Source organism: Castor canadensis, chromosome 13 (assembly GCF_047511655.1).
Source record: "Castor canadensis chromosome 13, mCasCan1.hap1v2, whole genome shotgun sequence".
NCBI classification, from domain to species: Eukaryota; Metazoa; Chordata; class Mammalia; order Rodentia; family Castoridae; genus Castor; species Castor canadensis.
The window spans coordinates 125,306,415-125,326,860 of NC_133398.1; the positions used below are offsets into that span (position 1 = coordinate 125,306,415).

The following is a 20,446-nucleotide window of genomic DNA, read 5'->3' on the forward strand; positions in this document are numbered from 1 at the left end:
ACTCAGGCCTTACAACAAGCCAGTTTCTGGTTGGTGCAGATGAGCCTGCAGAAGCAGAGCCCCATACCCATCCCCCACCGAAGGTGCCTTGGCTCCTGCTCTGACTGGTGTCTGTCAGCCCATCAATTACACTTTGGAAGAGATGGGGAGACCAACCAGGAGTGAAAAACACTCTCCCTTGACTACAGAGAACATGTGTTTTCTGACCACTTTCCTTTGGAAAGGTTCAAAGCATCTTATAACCATTATCACTTCATTGCTTATAACATCTTGTGAGTAGGTCTCAATTGTTGTGTGGTGTAGTTTTTTTTCCCCCTCAACAGATGGGGAAACTGCAGTATAGGAGGATTCTGGTCAAAGTCAGTGCAGACAGGGGTTAAAGAAGAAAAATCCAGGTCTCTAAGCCTACATCACAGCACACTAAGTAGGTCTAGGGAGTGTGGAATGATAGGCTGAGAGAAAGGCAAGCTGCTGAAACAAGACAATAAGGAACCTCCTAAGGAAATGACGAGAAGCCATATGGAAATGTTTACTTTTCAGGAAAAAAATAGGGTATGTGTAACTGGGCTGTTCTGATCACAATTATTGAGCCGGCAGTGCAGGGGACGATCCTGTCCGGGCCTGCACGTACAGCAGTGGCTTAGTGGAAGGTTGACTTCTCACATGAAGACTCTGGGAGTTTAAGCCAGCAGTGCATGTTTTCCCTCTGAGATCATGTGGCTTAGACAATCACAACCGACAAGCAGAGGCATTTCCACTTAGCCAGGACCCAGGACTTACAGGAAATCACTCTTCTGCATGTCTGATCACTATGGAAATTGATTTTACACAGAGAGCTCAAAGTACACAGACCCAAGACGGCATATCCACCATGCATGTACTGGTAAGCATACCCTTCTCGCCTCATTACTGAAACCTAGGCCAGGCGGGCTCCTCAGCCTCCTGGGGATTTGGAACAGCAGGTGGTTTTGCCCTCTGGCTGGCTGCTCTCTTGCTGCCCTCCCACATCCAACAGGGCAGCTCTGAGTTTCAGTGTCTGTCTCCTGTCCCACTGGGTTATAAATGTGGTCACACTTAGTTAACACAGCAGGGGACGGAATATGATGGCCACCCTGGTATGATACCAGCTAGAAAAATAAGCTGTGTTTAAAGCTGAGAAAGTGACCGACGGTTCTCTTTGTGATGTCAAAGCAAACAGAAATAAACACAGACTTGCATGAAAACGGGGGTGTCATGGCTGTATGTGTGCTCGGTTGGTTTCTGAGGTCAGGTGACAAGGATGGGGAGCTGCCCGTGAGCTGTATCTGCAGTGTGTGCCCATCAACTTGTTGCTGATCGAGTGAGATGTCTTTATCGCTCTGGGCTCCTGTCTTCAGCCTCTTGAGATGCTAAAGATCACATTCTGTCAGTGCCTCTGGATGAGAGAACCCCCCAACTTTCACAGGAACTCAATGAGACCTAGAGAATTTGGACAGTACTACAGGTCCGTGGCGGAGGACATGCTGAGAACCTCACAGCTCAGGGCCTCAAATGGCAAATGGCTTTGTTCAAGAGTACACCTTAGTCTGTATGAACTTTTTGATTGCTTTTCTACCTGTGAGGCAAAGTTCTGCACACGCAGGGCTCTGTATCATCCTGATCAAAAGAAGGCATTTGTGCTTGGGTGGAATGTGGAGACTGCTGCTCCAACATTACAAAATGAGTGCTCCCCAGCTCCTGGGGTGTGTGGGGGAGGTACTGGATTAGAACAAACACACAACATGAACACACAGGCGCAGTGATCGATGGAGCTGTGGATGGTACTGGAACACTGGCAGGTAAGGCACATGGGACCAGCTACTCCTCGGGGGGGGCCCTTGAAACATTTTCCCTGTTCACTCCCTCTCCTCTATACCAATTCCAGGGACAAACAGCTGCCCCTGCTGCACTTCCAAAGCCACTCCAGAGTGTGACTTAGAGGCCAAGAAAGAAAGGTCAGGCACATGCTTGACCCATCCATTCACCTGTCACAACTCATCAGCCTCTCTGCTATTCCTCAGATCCGTTCATTTTGCTCATCTCCACCACCATAGCACCACCTCTGAAATAAGGCCAGCTCTCAGGAGCTCTTTGCTGAACTGCTCTAGTGGTTTCTCCCTGGCCGCCTGGCTCCTTCCACATGGTCCCAGAGGTGTCTTTCTGACCTGCTGGTGGTATTCCAGTACTAGAGGTGTGCAGTGGGACCTGTGTGCCAAAGGCTAGGACTGATGGGCTCCCTGTCAGTGCCCCAGGACTCAGACCCTGCGGGGCACCTCCCACGCTGGCTCTAATGACCTGCCTCACCTGTGTCTGCAGCAACTGGTCAGAAGCTTCTTGAGGGCTGGGTGTGGGTGTATTCTCCACTCTGCCCCAGTGGCAAGCCAAAGCTGGCTATGGGAATGCACAGCAGAGAACGCTAAGTAAGTGGGAGCAAGAGGACAACGCAGAAGCAGTGTGACGCAGAAGTGCTAGCTGACCGGTCTGGTCTGAGTGGTTCGTGTGCCTAACAGATGTGCCCAAGGGTCAGTGTGCAGCCAGGGCCACAGGTTAGAGGCTCCAGGGGGGAGGTGTGGGCCTTTGCAGACCTAGCTTAAATTGGTGCAACATGTTGCATAGGTAAGAGAGCTAACAGTCCGTTTCAATCACCCAACTAGATTCTAAGATTAGCTGGCTGGCAAGGAGAGGTTTAAGTTTTAAAATGTATTCTGATACACTGGCGTAGACTCAGTGTAGGAATGAAGCTGCCTTAAACTTTTAAGGAGAGTTTTAAAAAGAACCTTAGACCTACAAGGCAGAACGTGATCCTAACCAGGATTAAGTGCCCTAGCAAAGGGTATGTGCCTGGTGGTCAGTGGCCACCATGAATACAGGATGCTGCTCTCTCACAATTACAACAAAAGTCTCTTTGTGGGCCCTGTGTGTTGCCTCAATAAATATCTGCAATGATAAAATGCGGGTCCCCCAGAGCCAGAGGGCTCAGGGGCCATCCAAGTGAACCCCACAACCTTCTGAGGAAGATTAAAAGAGAGACCTCTCAAGCTCAAAACCCCTGGGGCTTCAGTGAAAATCGCAAAATCACATAGAGGAATGCCCTAGGAAGTCCTTCTAAAGGAATGCACAGGTACCGCTCAGAACACACCATGGCAAACAGGCTAAGGAGGAACACACTGAGTCTACTCTTCTTTTCTCAGCTTTAGTTCCTAAGGAAACTGCTCCACTCTATCAGAGGATCTGCAATGTTATTCTGGGGAAATATGTATCTTGCAGGCTAGCGTTGATTTTAAGAATAACAGTAGCATCTGACACGATTTTTTGTGTGAGCAAAACCCGTACCTCCACTTAAAAAGAAAAAAGGATGGAAATCTGGAACATTTAAGACCTTCTGAAACAAGGCACAGCTCCTCTGGGTTACCCACTTATTAGGGCCCCAGGCCATCTCTGTGGGTAAGATTTCATTCACCATCAAAAGGCATGAACACAGAGAGGTGGGATCAAAGGAATTTATCAAGTATGTTAATTCTGTGTGGTGCGCTGATTTGCTTTATGTGTGTGTGTTTCTACCTTTTTTAAAAAATGGGCTGGAGGTGTGGCTCAGTGGTAGAGCACTTGCTTAGCATGTGTGAGCCCATAGGTTCAATCCCCAGCACTGCAAGAGCAAAAAGAAAAGAAGACAAAAACAAGAAAACCAAGCCTAATGACGACAGTTTGATGCATCCAATAGGGAACCTTGAGCCTTTCTGAATGCAAGGTAGAAGATGTGAAAGTTTAAGCAGGATAGGCAAGCCAACAATTCAATGCTTAGAAAAAAATCTCCACAGCCCCTGGGTCCTCTCCTGAATTTGCATGTCACCTCCTAGGCCTAGCCTGGTGGCATAATACCTTATGCTTGAGACACCCAGTATAGATTGCTTATGACATGTAGGTGACTAGCCTTGCATGACTCCTACACTACACCTATGTCAAAGGATTCGTTTCCATGGCTACATAAAAACAAAACTGCAGGCCAGTATGGAGGAGAGTAATATTACCCCAAAACCGTCTGGTTGGTCAAGATGTCCTCCTTTAATACCTGAATATCAAAGCTGTCATTAGAAAACTTGCTTTAGGACATTTACTTTTAGGGCTCACGTTCAGGCAGGTTAGGAGGAACAAGTTGGGAGAACCTAGTGTCCTGGCCTTTTCTCCCAGCCCCGTGGTAGCCAGGCAGCCGAGGAAGACACTGTCCTTCCTCTCCAGCCATGCACTGCAGAGAGTGTGGGCTGCAGCCTCACAGACTCAACTCTGTTCTACGCTGCCGCACTTGCTGAGAGAGCTCAGAAAAGCTACTTAACGCCCAGCAGCCTCGCTTCCCCATTTGTAACACAGTGGGTAAGAAGACAGACTAGGGCCAGATTGCTATGTGCACTTCTCAGATTTGGGCTGGTTCCTCAGTCCTCTTCTTGATAAAATAGGGACAACACAAAGTCCCAAAGAGTGTCTTTCTAGAGCAAAATCCCAGTACATGTTGGCTCATGATAACCCTGCAGGACGACTGCTGCATGTAATCCTGTGCACAGAGTCGGTGCACAGAGGTGGTAAACACGCCCATTGCTTGTTTAGCACCTACTTTAAAACAGGTATTAGCTCCTTTAATCCTCCTAAAACTCCACCAGTGAGGTTTGAAAACTAAAACTTGGAGGGAATAATCACCTGGGTCTGAATTTCAGTTAGGAAGTAGTGCAGCTGGGTTTAGAACCTGTGAGAGCCTGACTTTGTACCTGAGGGTCTTTATTACTACACTGCTTTTTTGCCTTCAGTTAAGTAGTATTTCCTTGTATAAAGTCACGTTAGATGGAGCTACTTTGATTTTTAGAACTTTCTTCTCCTCCATTCTTTTGTTCATTTTCATTTAGTTTCTGTTTTACTTTGCAGTGCTGTGGATTGAACCCAGAGCCTTGTGCCTGTGAGCCAGACTCTCCTGCACAGAGCCACACCTTGGCCCCTCTTCTCCTCCACTCTTACCCACAGCAGCTGAGGCCACATACTGCCCTTGGCTCACCTCCTATATCAAATTCAGGGCTCCTGACTTTGGGGGTCCTCAGCTGTGCATGCTGGCCCCCAATAACTACTTGGGCCTGTCCCAAAGTCTGGCTGATTATCTCACGACTCCACTGGCTGTGCCAGGTCCCTGCCTCTACTAAGAGAAGAGATCGAACTTTCTAGGTTGAAACAAACTGAACAACGGTAGGGTCATATTTAACATTTAAAGTAAAACTATGCTCTTATTTCCTAAATTGGTCCTCACCTGTTTTCTTCTGGGATATTCTCCAACAACATTTGAAGGAAATTCTAGAATAAGGAAAAAAAAAAAAACAATTAAAGTTGTCCATCAATAATAACTGTGGGAGCCATGCCAGACATAGGACTCCCAGCTGCTGACAGCTCACTGCTGGGAGAGCCAGACCTCGCCCACTTGGGAGGCTCTATGCTTCATTTGCTCACTTCCCAGACTTCAATCCAATCACTTAAAGAGGTTTGTTTTTAAAAAACAAAAAAACAAATAAATTGGAAAACACGTTTGCTGATTTGACCTGGCCCAATAGTTTATTTCATTTTGTGTTTGGCTATTGTCAAAAGGCTGGCCACTGTATAAAGCACTGCCTTTCTTCTTGCCCAAGCCCCCCTCTTCGTGAGCTCAACCTCAATAGCCTACTGGACAGTCTAGATGCCAAGAGGCTAGTGACTAACGTGGAAGTTGCCTGCACTGCCCCGTGGAAAATAAAGACAAAAGTCAAGAAGATGAATGTGCCCATCGAGGAACAGATATCTGCGGTTCTGGAGAGATGGTACAGTGCTGGAGCCCCGCCTCCATCTGCAGCCTTTTCCTGCTACTGTGCAGATCCTCAACTCCTGGACACTTGAGATGTTCACATGACAGCAGGGTTTTTTAACCTAAAAGCATGACTTACACGCACATTCTGTTTCCTTCATTAAGAAAAATTGAAACACAATCAAAAGTAGACAAAAAAGTATAATTAATGTTGATAAACCTGCCAATCCATAGCCAATCCTTCCCCATCCGCTCCCGTGCCTCCTGTATTATTTAGAAGCAAATCCCAAACATCACATAATTTCATCGAGTGTTTTAGTAAATCTCTCTAAAAGATAAGGACTCTTAACGTAAAAGACACAACCACAATACCTTAAGGTACTAAAATTTCAAACATGCATGTTCATTTATTTTTAATTTGTATCTTGAATACTGTGACCTAACTTCTGGCCCATCTAATTCTGGAATCTTGACTTGGTCTTAACTAGCATTATCAGTTAAACTGGGAGCATAAATACACTAAAACATTATCCACTGTTCATCTGAAATTCAAACTTAACTGTGGTTTTCCATTCTGTAATGGTATTAGCTAACTGGGTAGCCTAGTGTCAACTTCTCATTGTCTCAATGCTAGTTAATATATATTTTGGATAACTACAGCACATGACACAAACAAGAACAATAGTTAACTCTTCCTGGAATTTAAGGATATAGAACAATGAATAAGACCTCTATCTGAAGATTCTGTTTCTGCTTTTTTTGTCTTTTTAGAAACAGGACCTTGCCCAGGCTGGCCTTGAACTCTTGAACCTCCTACTCCAGGCTCTGGAGTGCTGAGATTACTGGCGTGTGCCATCATGCCAGATGACTAAGTAGGCCACTGTGAAGACTCAAGTCCTCCCGAGGGAAAAGAACAAGTCTTTTGAGGCTGAGTACCCCCAGTGCTGGATGCCACCATTTCCCTCAGCGTGTGAGAGGAGGCACAGCACAGACCTGCACTCCGTAACGCAGAGGGAATTAGGACGAACAGAACCCCGCAAAGGACCCACGTGAGGTGTTCCTTTGTTCCCACCACACTGACGCACAGCCACCCTGCACTGGGAAGCCAGCAGTCCCAGCCTGTGTGCGGCTATGGTCCTCTCCTTCCTGAGGGAAGAGTTACGTCCTGCAACCTCAGTCTCCTCCTAACACCTTTCTCATCTACTGTTCTTTACTCAGGAAAGCCAGATTGATTGGCATCTCACATGTGCACAAAACACCGAAGGACACAAGGACAGGACTTGGAATGTGCACAATTATTTTTGCTTGAGGTTCTTAAAGTCACTATATTTATTATTTAAAAAATTGTTGGGCCAGGTGCCAGTGGTTCATGCCTGTAATCCTAGCTACTTAGGAAGCTGAGATCAGGAGGATCAAGGTTCAAGGCCAGCCTGGGAAAAGAGTTTGAGATCTCATTTCCAAAAGAACTGCAGCAAAATGAACTGGAGGTGTGGTTTAAGCAGTAGAGCAGTTGCCTACCAAGTCTGAGGACCTGAGTTCAAATCCCAGTACTATCAAAAAAATTAATAGGGCTTGGGGTGTAGCTCATAGAGCATTTGCCTATAATTAAAAAATATTTTATAAAATATTGAATTAAAATTCACTTATCACAATCTAATAGCTCTGTCTACAAATCCAATAAATTAATAGGTTATTTTTTCTTTGGCTTATTGACAGGATGTTTGACTCTTCTCTTAAAAATCCAAGTAGTGTTATTGTAAGTTCTTACTAATTTCACTTCATTATCTCCTTACAGCCTATCAACTTACCCCACATTTACCTGGTAATTTATGCTCAATTATGTAGGGAAAAATTACATTAACTTCAAGGTAAGGGGGAGAATTTAATTGCACGAAAAGGAGGAAATTCAGAGTTAACCTTAATTCTGCCCTTTTGCATTTCCCAATTACAACTGGATTTTTTTTAAACTGGCTTGCAAAGCACAACGATCCTGAGCTCAGTGTGAACACAGGGTAAGTTCAGGCGTCCCCTGGGACCTGCTTTCCTCCTGAGGAAGGATGGCTGCCCTGCCTCCTGGTAGCTCAGAGTCAGGCAGCCTACCAGTGTGAGACCGGCAAAGCTGACACCTCAGGCGTCTCTGCCATGCTCCACAGGCTGGGAGATGCTCTTTCCACAGGGCTCAGCTTCTGTCTGGGTTGCATCCAGTTCCAGAAGACGCTTGTTTCTCACGAAGCAGTTTTTGTCCTGCCTACCCATGGAACTGACACAATGGTCCTACGTGCTCCTTTTGGAGACCCAATCTGAAACCATAAAGCACTAGCTTTCCTGATTCCTTCTGTAACCTGGACTTGGACAGAAGCCCTCCCCGCTCTCTGTTAGGAATGCCTCCTTCCCTCACCACGGCTTCCCAATCCTTCCAAGAGTCAGCTAGCAAGAGATAGGACAGTAGCCACCTCTGCAGTATGCCTGAAAACAAAGAAAAACCAAAGGCAAAAAGAAACATCGTTTTGAGAGGACTGTGGAGTGAAATTTTATTTGGGACTTTGGTAATCCTTACCTGTCCACACCAGAATCAGAAAACACATTCCTGGAGAATTTCTTTTCACTTTCTTTTTTTTTTTTTTTCTGGCAGGGGTGGGGGGGAGACTGTACTGGAGTTTGAACTCAGGGCCTTGCACTTACTAGGCAGGTGCTCTACCACATGAGCCACCCCACCATCCCTTTTCTTGTGTTGGGTGTTTTTGAGATAGGGTCTCAAGAGAACTACTTGCCCCGGCTGGCTTTGAACCTTGATCCTCCTGCGTAGCTGGGATTACAGGCATGAATCACAACACTAGCTTCTTTTCACTTTCTACTCTCCTGATAATCTACTAATCAGATCAGTTCCAGACGGCTTGTTTTAACCAATACCTAACAACACTAAATTAAGCATTATAATTAAAAACAATCACTGATTTTGGCAATTGTTTTTCGGTTCTGGTGCAGGTTCTCAATGAAAAGCAAGGCCATGTAGACACCACTGGGTAAACTGAGAGCGAGTGGATGTTTTTGAATAGTTGTCATGGTCGTGGAGAGGGAAGAGGAGAGGTGAAACAAACAAGCAAAATGCTGAACCAGGGTAGGACTGGTGGGGAAGAGACTGAGAGGAGGTGAGACAGTTGGGAGAAGGTACTGTCATGCTTGCTGGGGGCCAGTGGGACTGGAAGGATAAAAAAGGGAAGCACCGGGGTATGGGTGTTCAGATGGGGCAGGATGAAGAAGAAAGCTGGAATAGGAAGAAGCGAAGAGCTTCTTTACTTAGGAAATGTCTCTATTACAGAAACTGGATCACAGCTTCTCCTCAACAACAACTAACTAGCAATGTAAACAAAACACAATCCATAATTTTTAATTGAAAAAAATTGTAAAAACTTGGCCAGCAGCCTCAAACAAGGAAAGAAGAACAGCCTCCTGGCAAGAACTTCAAAACGAGGCAAGCACAGAGAGCAGCCTGGAATTCCCCCAGTTTACACCTCTCCCTTCCCCCATGCCAGGCTTAGCAGCAGGGGAGCGGGGAGGAGTGCCCACGCCCTGCAGAGTCTCACAAATACCCTCACATTTGGAAAGAAGCAAGAATACTTTTCTCTCTTCTTTCTTGACTGTGGAGGGACTGGAAATAAATGTTGAGGAGAGGTGAGCAAACACAGGAAATAACCAGCTGAGGATGACTCTCTGCGATAACCAAGCTTCAAAGGTAGCTCAGACAAATGAAGAAAAAAACGGGCCTGAGATGAGCTGCGAGAGGAATCAAAGACAATGTTCCAAGGTATGTGAGAATAAATAAAAGGTCAGGACAGTTCTGGCTATGCTGAAAGTGAGCAAAAACAACAGCAAGTATGCAAACTATTGCAGCCTGCATAAAAAGAAACAAACAACAAAGAATCCAGGCTTGAAGAAAACATAATCCAAGGAAGAGAAGAAAACTCTCCCTGCTTTCCACTATAAAATAAATGAACGACAACCCAAAAAATGGGAACCTAAACTCAGCAAAAATGAAAGCTTGAAGAGGAGATGACAAAACAATACATAGAGATGAAAAGAGAGGTTTTAATGCCAGGGAAATAAATTAAGGACCTAAATAATAGCATTATCAGAGCATTAATAAGAAAGAAACATCAGAGAAAATAGACCTTAAAGAAAATAACACTAAGAAAAAAGGAAGATAGATGCAGGCCATGAAGCATAAAAAGATAAAAGGCATTAGCAAATGCTGTATGCATGGAGGACAAAGAAGACATAACGCAAGGATAATGGTAACCCCAGAATTGCAAACCCTACTCTAGGAAAAATATGCTTCAAGATACAACCAAGACAATTTCACTAAAGAACAGAGTCTAAGACACTAAGACTGCACCATGTTTTCTGGAGTGAAGGGGCCGCCGAGTCATGGAGACCACCCCTCTCTAGTTAAGTTACCACTGCAGTGTGAAGGCCTTTGCTGTCACCCACGTGGTGTGAAGGGGAAGGCAGACCAGTCTCAAAGGGCTTTGCAACAGAGGTTTGAGGAATGAAAACATGACCTAGCCATTTTGTAATTTAAATACAGACAGGCAAGCATTCTCAAGCAGGAAGAACTCAGAACTCAGAAGTCACACAGCCTGTGAAACTGCAAGTTGGACATCAACTTGATAATGAAATTCAGCCAACAAAGAGTGGAATCAATAAACTATTCATGAGGATAGAAGCGTGGTTAAGTGACTGGTGGTGAAATCCTTTCAACACAGGACTAAGACTAGACAGCTGAAAATCACAGCTACAGCATGTGTGGTGAATGAAGTAAGCCCTAACTGAAAATAATGATGAAGAACAATTTAGGATGGGGAATCGTGGAAGTGTATCACTACCCCACTATCTGCAGTAGTGGATAAACTGTTGCTTTCTAACATGAAGGGCATAGGTGGAGGGGAAAATAACAATTTTAGCCTCTCAGTGCTTGTTTGTTGTTGTTTTGGGGTACTAGGGATTGCATCCAGGGCCTCACACCTGTTAGGCAAGGGTTCTATCACTCGTCATTCCACCAGCTCTTAAATTTTTTTTTTTGGAACAATGTTTTTTAACCATAGGAGAACCTTTTAGGACATGATCTCTCTTACATTAATCTGAAGTTCAGAAAGTTCTTTATCTTCAGTTTAGTTTCTTTTTTATTTATTAAATTTGAGTAAAAGAGAACAAAACATGTTTAATTAAAAAGCACGTGTGTGTGTGGGGGGGGAGATAGAGGGGGCAATCTAACCAATGTACAATGCCATGTTATTTGGAATTGTCACAATGAATCTTCCCCCACCCCTGTACAACAAATATGGGGGAAAAGCATATATGTAGCTTAGTGGTAGGATGTTTGTCTAGCAGGCACAAAGCCCTGGGTTCAATCCCCAGCACAGCAAAAAAAAAGTGTGTATATATGTATATATATATATATATAGTCCTGTTTTTATAAAATTATTTCTAATAACTTCTATCTCTTTGTGTATTCAAATAATATACATTACAGGTATTTGGGCAGTGGGACTCTGAATGATGTTTTACAGCCTTTTTTTTACTTTTCTGTATTGCTTGAATTTCTGTGATGAGTACATGGCAGCCGAAAAGGCAATGATTTCCAAACTTCATGCAAAGCTACAGCAATCAAGACTGTGACACTGGCATAATGACAGGAAGAGTGACGGATGGAGCAGAATTGAAATGACAGAAATAAACCCTGACATCAGTGGTCACAGGGTTTCAGCCGGTACTAGGATAATTCAGTGGAGGGAAAGAACAGCTTTTCATGAAATGCTTATGTGACAAGTCAATATTCGCATGCACAAAAACGAAGGTGGATAGAGCGGTTACGCACAGAGACAAACGAGCATGAACTAGATCAGAGAACTTAAACTGTGAAAATCTCAGAAGAAAACCCGGGAGTGAAACTTGGTGAACTTTAGTCAAGCAGAGGCTTCTCAGAGACAACCCATCTAAAGCACAACGACCAAAGAGGAAAGAGATGAACTAGACTTGTCAAAATGATAATGTTTTGTGCTGTCTCTTTTAGAACACTACCAAGAAAGTGAGATACAATACACAGAACAAGAGGAAACATTTGCAAACCTTATATCTGATAAGGGACTTAGATCCAGAATATATGAAGCATTCTTATAACACAATAATAAAAGACCAGGCAAAAGAAAGTCATATATGGTGGCTCATGCCTATAATCCCAGCACTTAGGAGGCCAAGGGGCAAGAGGTCATGAGTTCAAGATCAGCCTGGGATACATGGTAAGACCTTGTTTCAAAAAACAAAAAGGAGGAGGAGGAAGAGGAGAAAGAAGAAAAGGAGGAAGCAGCAAAGGATTTGAATGGACATTTATCCAAAGTAGACATACAAATTAGCTATAGGAATTGCGGTAGAACGTAAAAGTGCCCAACATCAATAGCCATCAGGGAAATGCAAGTCAAAGCCCTCATGAGACACAGTTTGACACCCACGGGGATGGCCACCATCCAAAATCAGAAGGCAACAGGTGTTGGCCGGAATGGAGAAATTGCACTGAAGGGGGTGTGGCAGTTCCTCAAAGAGCTGAATTTAGAATCACCACACAAACCAGCAATCACTGGATTGTAACCGCTGCAGTTACAAAAGTAACTAAAGTAACCACTTTCGCATATGCTCAAAAGAACCGAAAGCAGAGGCTGGAGCAGACACTTGTACACTAACACAGCAACATAAGTCACAAACGGTAGAAACAGCCCAAGTGCTCACAAAGTGTATATGCACCTGCAATGAAACGCTCAGCCTTGACTGGTCCAATGTGAATGCTGCAGACAACGTCCGGAAGACATCATGCTAGGTGAAGCACACCAGGCACAACAGGACAAAAACTGCACAGTTCTGCTTCTAGGAGGGCATGGTATAGTCCAAGTCTTAGAAACAGAAAATATGATGCTGGTTGGCACAGACTGTGGAAGGGGGGAACAGGGAGTTGTTGGGTAATGGGTTCAGAGCTTCTGTTTGAGAAGATGAAGAGATGAGTGTAGGCAGCACCACCAAACTGGACCCTTCAAAACAGCTAAAATGGTAAACTTCATGCTGTGTGTATTTTACTCCAATTAATGAAGTGAAAGTTATAAAAAGGAATGCTGCTCAGGAGGCTAAGGTGGGAGGGTCCCAGAGCTCAGGAGTTAAAAAAACAAACAAACCACGAACTGTGGAAACATGCCTCATAAGCCTTGGAAACACATCACGTTAAGGCAAGTTGATACAAAAGGCCACACAGAACACGGTTCACTTATATGACAAATCCAGAATAGACAAATCCACAGAGATAGAAACACATCATTGGTTGCCTAGGAATGTGAGGGGGGCAGTGCAGAGGGACATGATGTGGGGAAGCGGCTGCTGATGGATGAGTCCTTTTGGGGTTGATGAGACAATGATGGGTACACGACCTTGAGAATACGCTAAAAAGCACTGGTTTGTACACTTGTCAAGAATGGATTTTACGGTATGTGAATGATAGTTCGATAAAGTTACCGTTCAAAGAGATGAACAAAACAAACGTTGAATGATTTGGCTGACAGAGCACCACGAGTCCCTGGTAAGTGGGCATCAGAACCTTGAAGTCACAGTCCACACAGCGCTCACTGAACACTGAGGGGTCTTGGTGAGTAGTGGTTTACACAGTAGGATTTCGGACTACCCGTCAATCAGCCAACCATGTAAGACTTCCAACCCAGACTTCAAATTGCCTTCCTAAATTCACATGTAGGGAGAATCATCCTTCAGAAGATACCAAAAAGGCAAAAAGAACATAGAGACATGGCCATCTCTTCTTTTCCACTCACGTTACTCCCCTCCCACAAGACCTTCACGCCTAACACTGGAGAATGTGACTCACCACCGTACGTGAGCTCAACCAAACGTCAGAAGTGTCCTCCAGTCTAACTCTGCTAAGGACCCATCGTCTGTTTTCTGCCAGCTCTGGGCACTGCCTTGGGAGCCCCTCACTCCATCACCTTTCTTGCTGTGTGCTGCAAGGCCCCTCACCCATAGGAGCTGATGATCTCCTTCTGATAGTTTTGTGGCCAGGCTGTCTGAGTATTTTAGTGTATTGCTATTAATGCGTGTATCAAATATTCATTAAGACCTGCTGTGTGCCAGCCATGTACTAAACACTAGTGAAAAACAAAGCATGCCTGGCCTTATGGAGCTTGTACATAGACTGGATGAAATAGAAATGAAAGTAGTTGTCCTGTGAATTAAAATGCAATCATAGATAAGGGCGATGACAGTGAAGGCACAAAAAAAAAGGGAAACAGGGTGGAGAAGAGGGTGATGCACCTGTCATCAGCTACGAGGACTCTGAGGATGTGGTATCAAATAGAGACCACCATGCAAAGGTGACTCCAGGCAGAGGAACAGCAGGAGTGTTTTGTGGTGTTGTTAAGGTCACTTAGGATACAACTATTCCCACCACTGTGTACAAGACAGCTCTGGGTTACAGCTTGTCCCCAGATTACAGGAAGCTCACTCTCCCCTTAAATCAACACTTTCCTATGTCCCCTTAGTTAACACTTTCTCTTTCTCCCCCTACACGGAATTGCCACACTTTTCTGTTTTTTCATGCCCGCGAAATCTAATCCCCACATGCTACATTCCCCCCAAGTACATCTTGTGAACTCACAAGGACCCACAAGTTACCTGGGAAAGGATCAACTGCCCATGAAACGTGTACACAAATTTTCTTAAGAAAGAAAAGTAGGCTTCATCTCCAAGTCTTCTGGCAAGGAACCGAAGAAGGAAGTAGCCCTAGGAGAGAATGAAGAGAGAACAAGATGGCCATCACAGGTCCATGTCCATGTGACAACACTACCCACAGTGCACTGTACCCGTCCATCCAGAATGTGCCTTCTTGCCTGTCCTGGGCTGCCCTCTGTTCTGTGCAGGAGTAGGGCGTGGACGTAAGGGTGGACTCCCCAGCCTCACTGAAAATGGTATGACTTGCTCCACAGGAAGCACAGGCCCACCCTCTCTCCTTCGGCTCCCAGAAAGGGGCCTTTCCAGCCTGCAAGTCCTCCTATCACCCCTGCCTTCTGCAGAACCCGAGAGCAATCTGAAGGTTTTGCTCATCAAAGTCATAGAGGGCAAGGGCTCTCAGCTTCCGTGGACACACGCCTCCCAAAATGGCCTCACTTTGGGGTAGAAAGGGCTTTAACTGGTGGACTCTCAGATTCTGCCCAGTGAGACGCTGCTGACTTTTTGCTTTGACTGTCATGTCATTGATCTTCATTATTTATTTGTATGACCTCAAGAGTGCCACGCATAACACCTGGCTTTGCCCTTGGATGTGCGTACCTTCAAATAGTGGACCTGCATGAACATCTTGTCTGGGTTGAGTCCATGCCTGACCACAGACGCTCCCGAGTCACTCACATGGCCAGTTTTCTCTTTGCTGGGTCTGGAACGAAGTGTAGCACATTTCTGACTCATCAGGCCATAACACGCCTTCTTTCTTATTTTCAGAGCTGTTCAACAGTGTCTTTCTTAGCTCAATTCAGTAACACCAGGTACAATTCAAAGGCATTTGCATTACAAATTCACGAGCAAGGAGGGATTTATAGTTAGGGGGGCAACCTGAGGCTGGCTGTGGGCAATGCGTTCTATCATCCTCTCCAAGAGAAGGCCTGCCAGACCCTGAAGGAATCTAAGCTCCAGTATGAACGACTTAAGAATGTGTTCCCTTTTAGGTGTGAGTGATGACCCCGGAAATACAATGGAAATGTAGCTTTACTTGGGAAAGTGAGGAGTTCGTGGGCACATGCTCCAAGTTCTGAAAGCCTCAGTATTACCCACTTCTCTGCATTTGCATCTGATGATTACAAATTCTTTAAGAAATGGCATTTTGAACCCATTTTAAAAATCACACAAAAAAGGTGATGGATGCTCCTGCTGCTTAGAATAGGTGGAGACATCAGCAATTACACACAAGTAAGGGAAATAGGCACATGGAAGTGGTCTACACTCGCCGTCTGTGGTCTGTTTGGAGTTGTGGCAACAACACTAGTACTGAAACCAGTGTCTCCTTATTATCCTGTGGGGTCTTCTTCACTGTGTGCTTGCTTTTAAAAATTTTTTTTTAAACCATTCCTAAAATACAGCAGATCTGGAGCCATCTAGTAAAAACTTGTGCACTGTGTTACAGAGAGGCTTTAAAACCCACCAAAATCTGTAGCTTTCAGCTGTTCTACAATCAGTCACTCACTGGATAAACAGTGAAGAGTCTGTGTTGAGACTTGGGAAGGGAGAAAAGAACAAGAGAATGAGGTGTTTTGTTTTGTTTTTTAAGGAAAGTGTCGTACATGGTACAAGGCCTTTGGAGTCTGAGACTTGGCTTTGCACATCAGCCTTTGTTCTTAATACATGCTAATAACTGGCAGGTTCCTTAATTTCTCTAACCCCCAGTTTATTCACTAGTAAATTGGGAACAATTCTTCCAACCTGTTCTACAGGTCCTATAGATAATAATTAAAATAACATACTGCAAAGCCCAGAGATCTAGAGATTACCCCATAAACTTGTCAAACAGTCTCAGCACAAGAAGACGAGGTCTTAGCCTAATGTCCCGGTGTGTTACCCCAGCAGACAGACAGGACTCACAGACCAGCAGACACCTAGAGGAAAGATGAGGGTGCTCCCTGGAGCTAAGGGAGGGTTTCAGTTTTTCTGCTGGATTCCTGATTTACCTGCACAAGCACACTTGGAGGAATAACTTGCCCCTTTCACCTTCACTTAAGACTCCACTGACATCCTCAACTCTTGAGCTTGTTGGGGCTGAACTATTCCACACAGAAAGCAAGCCATGCCAGCTTTGCTAGGCAAAGCCCAGGCATTGCCCATGGTCTTGGGGGGAGGAAGGCGTCTCAGGGGACAACCGGAATTCAAACCAGGTTGCCCAGCCCCGAGAGAGGTAGAGTTGCTTTGAGTTCCTCGTGCCCTTGACGGGGAACTGAGACTGCTGGAAAGGAAGAAATGGAGAAGAATGATGCAAAACTCTGCTCAGAAGGCTGCCTTCCAGGCTCCAGTTCCAAATGATGCCTTTAGTGGCTGTTTTTCCCTTTGTCTAAAAATGTCCTTCAGAACACATCCGTCTCCTACTTTGTTCTACCATCCTCTCCAAATGAAGAAGTGCTCCACAAAATTCTTTTATGCTGACAGCATCTCCCAGCAAGCACACAAGTCCCCAGACATTCCTTTTAAAGTAGCCTTAGAGCTGAGGCAGCGCGTGCAGCAAGATTTGTGGGAGTCACAGGTAGCTGCAACAAAGGAAAGGCACCTTGCCAGTGGAAGTGGGAAGTTCCAACTCTGTACTACCTGGCTCTCATGATCCCAGCTCTGTGTGGATCTCATGATCCCAGCCACACGAAGGGCAGGAGAAAGCAGGGCACAATGGAACAGAACGAGTACCCCACGCAGTAACACAGATGGAGCTCACAGAGGACTGGAAGAAGTCAGCTCTACGAGAGCATGCAAAAATGTAAGCTTTCGACTTGGTGAAGTCCAAGAAGGAGCAAAACTGACTCGTGGCACCAGAGATCAGAACAAAGGTTGCCTTTGGGAGGTAGTATGGAAAGAGAGGAGGAAAAGAGGGAGGTTCCCAAGATGCTAAGTGTGTTCTACGTTGATTTCAGTCTGCTTCCATGTAGATAAGTGGGAAAAATCTCTTGAGCCACCCAGCAAAACATTTTTTTGTGTGTATGTATATTTCAATAAAAACATTAAGAAAATGGCTAGGCATAGGCACACACCTGTAATCACAGCCCTTGGGAGGCTGAGGCAGGAGGACCTGGAGTTTGAGGCCACCCCAGCTACATAGAGAGACTCTGTCTTGGGGAAAAAAAAAGAAATAAAAAAAGGAAGCAGTTATGGAAAAAATGGCTGCACCTAAAACAGCACATGTTCTATAAGAATAAAGAGAAGTCAGTCTCTAAAGGGTTTTGCCGCTCGAGGACTATGAACATATGAGGGGGAGCAGCTGACCCCTCTACAATGAAATGTGAAGGACTGGGGCAAGTTTAATTGGCCCACTCTCTTCCACTCTCATCTGCCTTCTTCCACGCTTCCAGTACAATTACATCAGAAAAGCTAAATGCTCATTTTCCAAGTGTTCCTGGCAGCAGTGAAGCCAGAAGAGACAAAAATGGGTACCTGCTGTAGTTGGGGGTGGAGTTGTGTGAAAGCTTTGGTTTATCTTACAACAGAAGAAAATATAACTCCTACTGAGTTGCTTCCTCCCAAATGTGATGCATGGAGCTGTAGCAGCCATCTTACAACCATGAGGCAGCACATCAAAATGCCACCAAAAGTAAAAGGAAATGAAAGAAGGTAAGCAGTCTTTAATGACATCATTCAGCTGTTGGCCAGCCTGGGACTGCCTGCCTTCTGACTTAAAAAAAAAAAAAAATTGGGTGGGGAGCTTTGGCAGTACTAGGGATTGAACTCAGGGCCTTGCAATTGCTAGGCAGGTGCTCTACCACCTGAGCCATGTCCCCAACCCTTTTGGCTTTTATTGTTTTTCAAATAAGGTCTCACATTTATGCCTGGACCACATCCTTCTATCTGTGCTTCTTCTGTAGCTGGTATGATAGGAACCTACCACTGCATACAGCATTTTTATCAGTTCCGATGGAGTCTCACACTTTTCTCCCAGGCTGGCCTCAAACCTCCTCTCCATCTTTGCAGGCTTACAACCGTGAGCCACTGCACCTGGCTCCAAAGCTCTTCTCATGTATCATGTCATCTGCCCTCACAAGAACCCAACTGTGACTCTACCCATTTAAAAGCTGTGGAGAGTGAGGCCCATAGGAGTCACACAGCTAGGCAGTGACAGAGGGTCCAGGTCCAACCCAGGTCCACAGAACAGCAAAGCACGGGCTTGCTCTCCTCACCTGCAGTCTACGATGAGGCTCAGGTAATGTGAAAGCATGCCTTAGACCTGAACTGCACCATTTATTGCATGGCAGTAATACAAGTTACCAAGGTCACTTGGGCTCAAATGCCCTTGATTTGTGTTGTCCCTGGCACCAAATGCAGCAAATGAGAAAGGCAAGGTCTGTCCCTTCCCTACGCCTTCCTCTCCCACTGTACTCCCGGGAGCCGTGCACCTAATCCACGGTGGTGTGATTTGGTCCTGCAGGACTGCAACACCCATGGGGACAGGAACCAGCTGTTGCCAGCATACATCACACACTCCTTTGCAGTCACAGGAGAGCTACAAGATTTCTGCATGTATAAACCCACCACTGCTGGGCTTAGCTGGGGATTGAACACCCCAGAAATGAGGCAGCAGGGACTGAGCATTTCAGCGCCCCTGGCGGCTGTCATGGGTAGCAGCCTCAGTCAGTCCAGGAGAATGTGGGAGGTGAGACACTAGCCCTGAGTTGGGGTGGCCTCATGGTTCCCACGAGGGCTCCAAATGCACCAGGGAGACATACAGGAAAGCAGCACATGAGGCTCAGAGCATGGTCTGAGCCTCGACTCTGTACAGCATGTTGAAGATGCCCTGTGAAGCCCAGTTCCCATTGTACAAACGGGTAAGGACAGCTACCTGGGTGCCTCCGTGGGCTGCGGGGTCTCAGCGTGCTAAGCCAGAGTGCTCGGGGCACTCAGGAAGGTCTACAGGGACACAGGGAGCACCAGCTCACCCTCTTCAGACAGGAAAGGCCTGGAGAATACACAGCTACACATGGGGTAAGCTTGGCGAGGAGGGTACACAGGAACTCACTCTACTACTATGGTGACTGCCAGTAAGTCTGAAATTCTTCCAAAATAAAAAGGGTTAAAAACAAAAAAAACCATTGCTTGCAGATGTCGCCTCGCACCTCCCCATTTTGACCACAAAACCTCTGAGGATTGGGCTAAGGTTTGTTCCTTACCTGCTCATGATCAGAAAACAAACAAAGAGAAGCAACAAAATCCAAGAGTTACCTAACGTACTAGTAAACCAGGTTCCGGTATCTCCCTTACACACTCACCCCATACACCACTCTGTGAAGAGACTACTAAAATTCTGGGTTATAGAAACAAAATGGAGCCCTAACTATGTGGGAGGCATCATGATTCGAGGCCAGCCTGGGGCAAAAAGAGGGGAAAAAAGTGGAGAGCATTCTTAAAGCTGTGTTTGCCTTCTGCAGTAATTTCTTCATCTGTAAGTAGTGCTAAACGAACATTTGCAGTGCTATCACAGGGAAGAGGACAAAGGCTGGAGCCATCTTTAATAAGTTTGGGTTGTGTCGGAGCTACTGGTCTTCCGTAAATTAGACTGTGTGCTTTTCGAGATGGAATCAAGGTGATCCAACATGAAGGGCTTTCCCCAGCGGGAACGTCATCTCATAGCAGGCACAGCGGGCCATCACTGGGGTGCTGAAAAAGGCAATTGCTAAGGTGATTTAAGACAGGAGGAGTCATCCTCAGAGGAACCTGGGCAAAGAACAAGAAATGCTCCCTTCCAGTGGTGCCAGCAGCCAGCGACTGGCAACTCCAGGAGAGAGGGCAGCTGCCAAAGTGGGTGGTGCAGTGACACAGCAGTCAGCAGAACTGGGGAAA

At 45.6% G+C, this 20,446-nt stretch overlaps 1 protein-coding gene across 20 annotated transcripts in view; it reads right to left on the reverse strand.

Moving 5' to 3' along the window:
* Aopep (aminopeptidase O (putative)) overlaps window positions 1–20,446 on the reverse strand; it is a 293,876-nt gene that overhangs the window by 93,354 nt on the left and 180,076 nt on the right. For all 20 annotated transcript variants that reach the window (XR_012440580.1, XR_012440575.1, XR_012440579.1 and 17 more), the window contains exons 8-10: window positions 15,200–15,302; window positions 14,546–14,653; window positions 5,303–5,346 (exon numbers count right to left, since the gene is read on the reverse strand). Coding sequence is in view for 14 of the 20 variants with exons in the window: in XM_074052594.1 (XP_073908695.1) it covers window positions 5,303–5,346; window positions 14,546–14,653; window positions 15,200–15,302 (255 nt within the window). In the remaining 6 variants the exon portion in view is untranslated. The remainder of the gene's footprint in view (window positions 1–5,302; window positions 5,347–14,545; window positions 14,654–15,199; window positions 15,303–20,446) is intronic.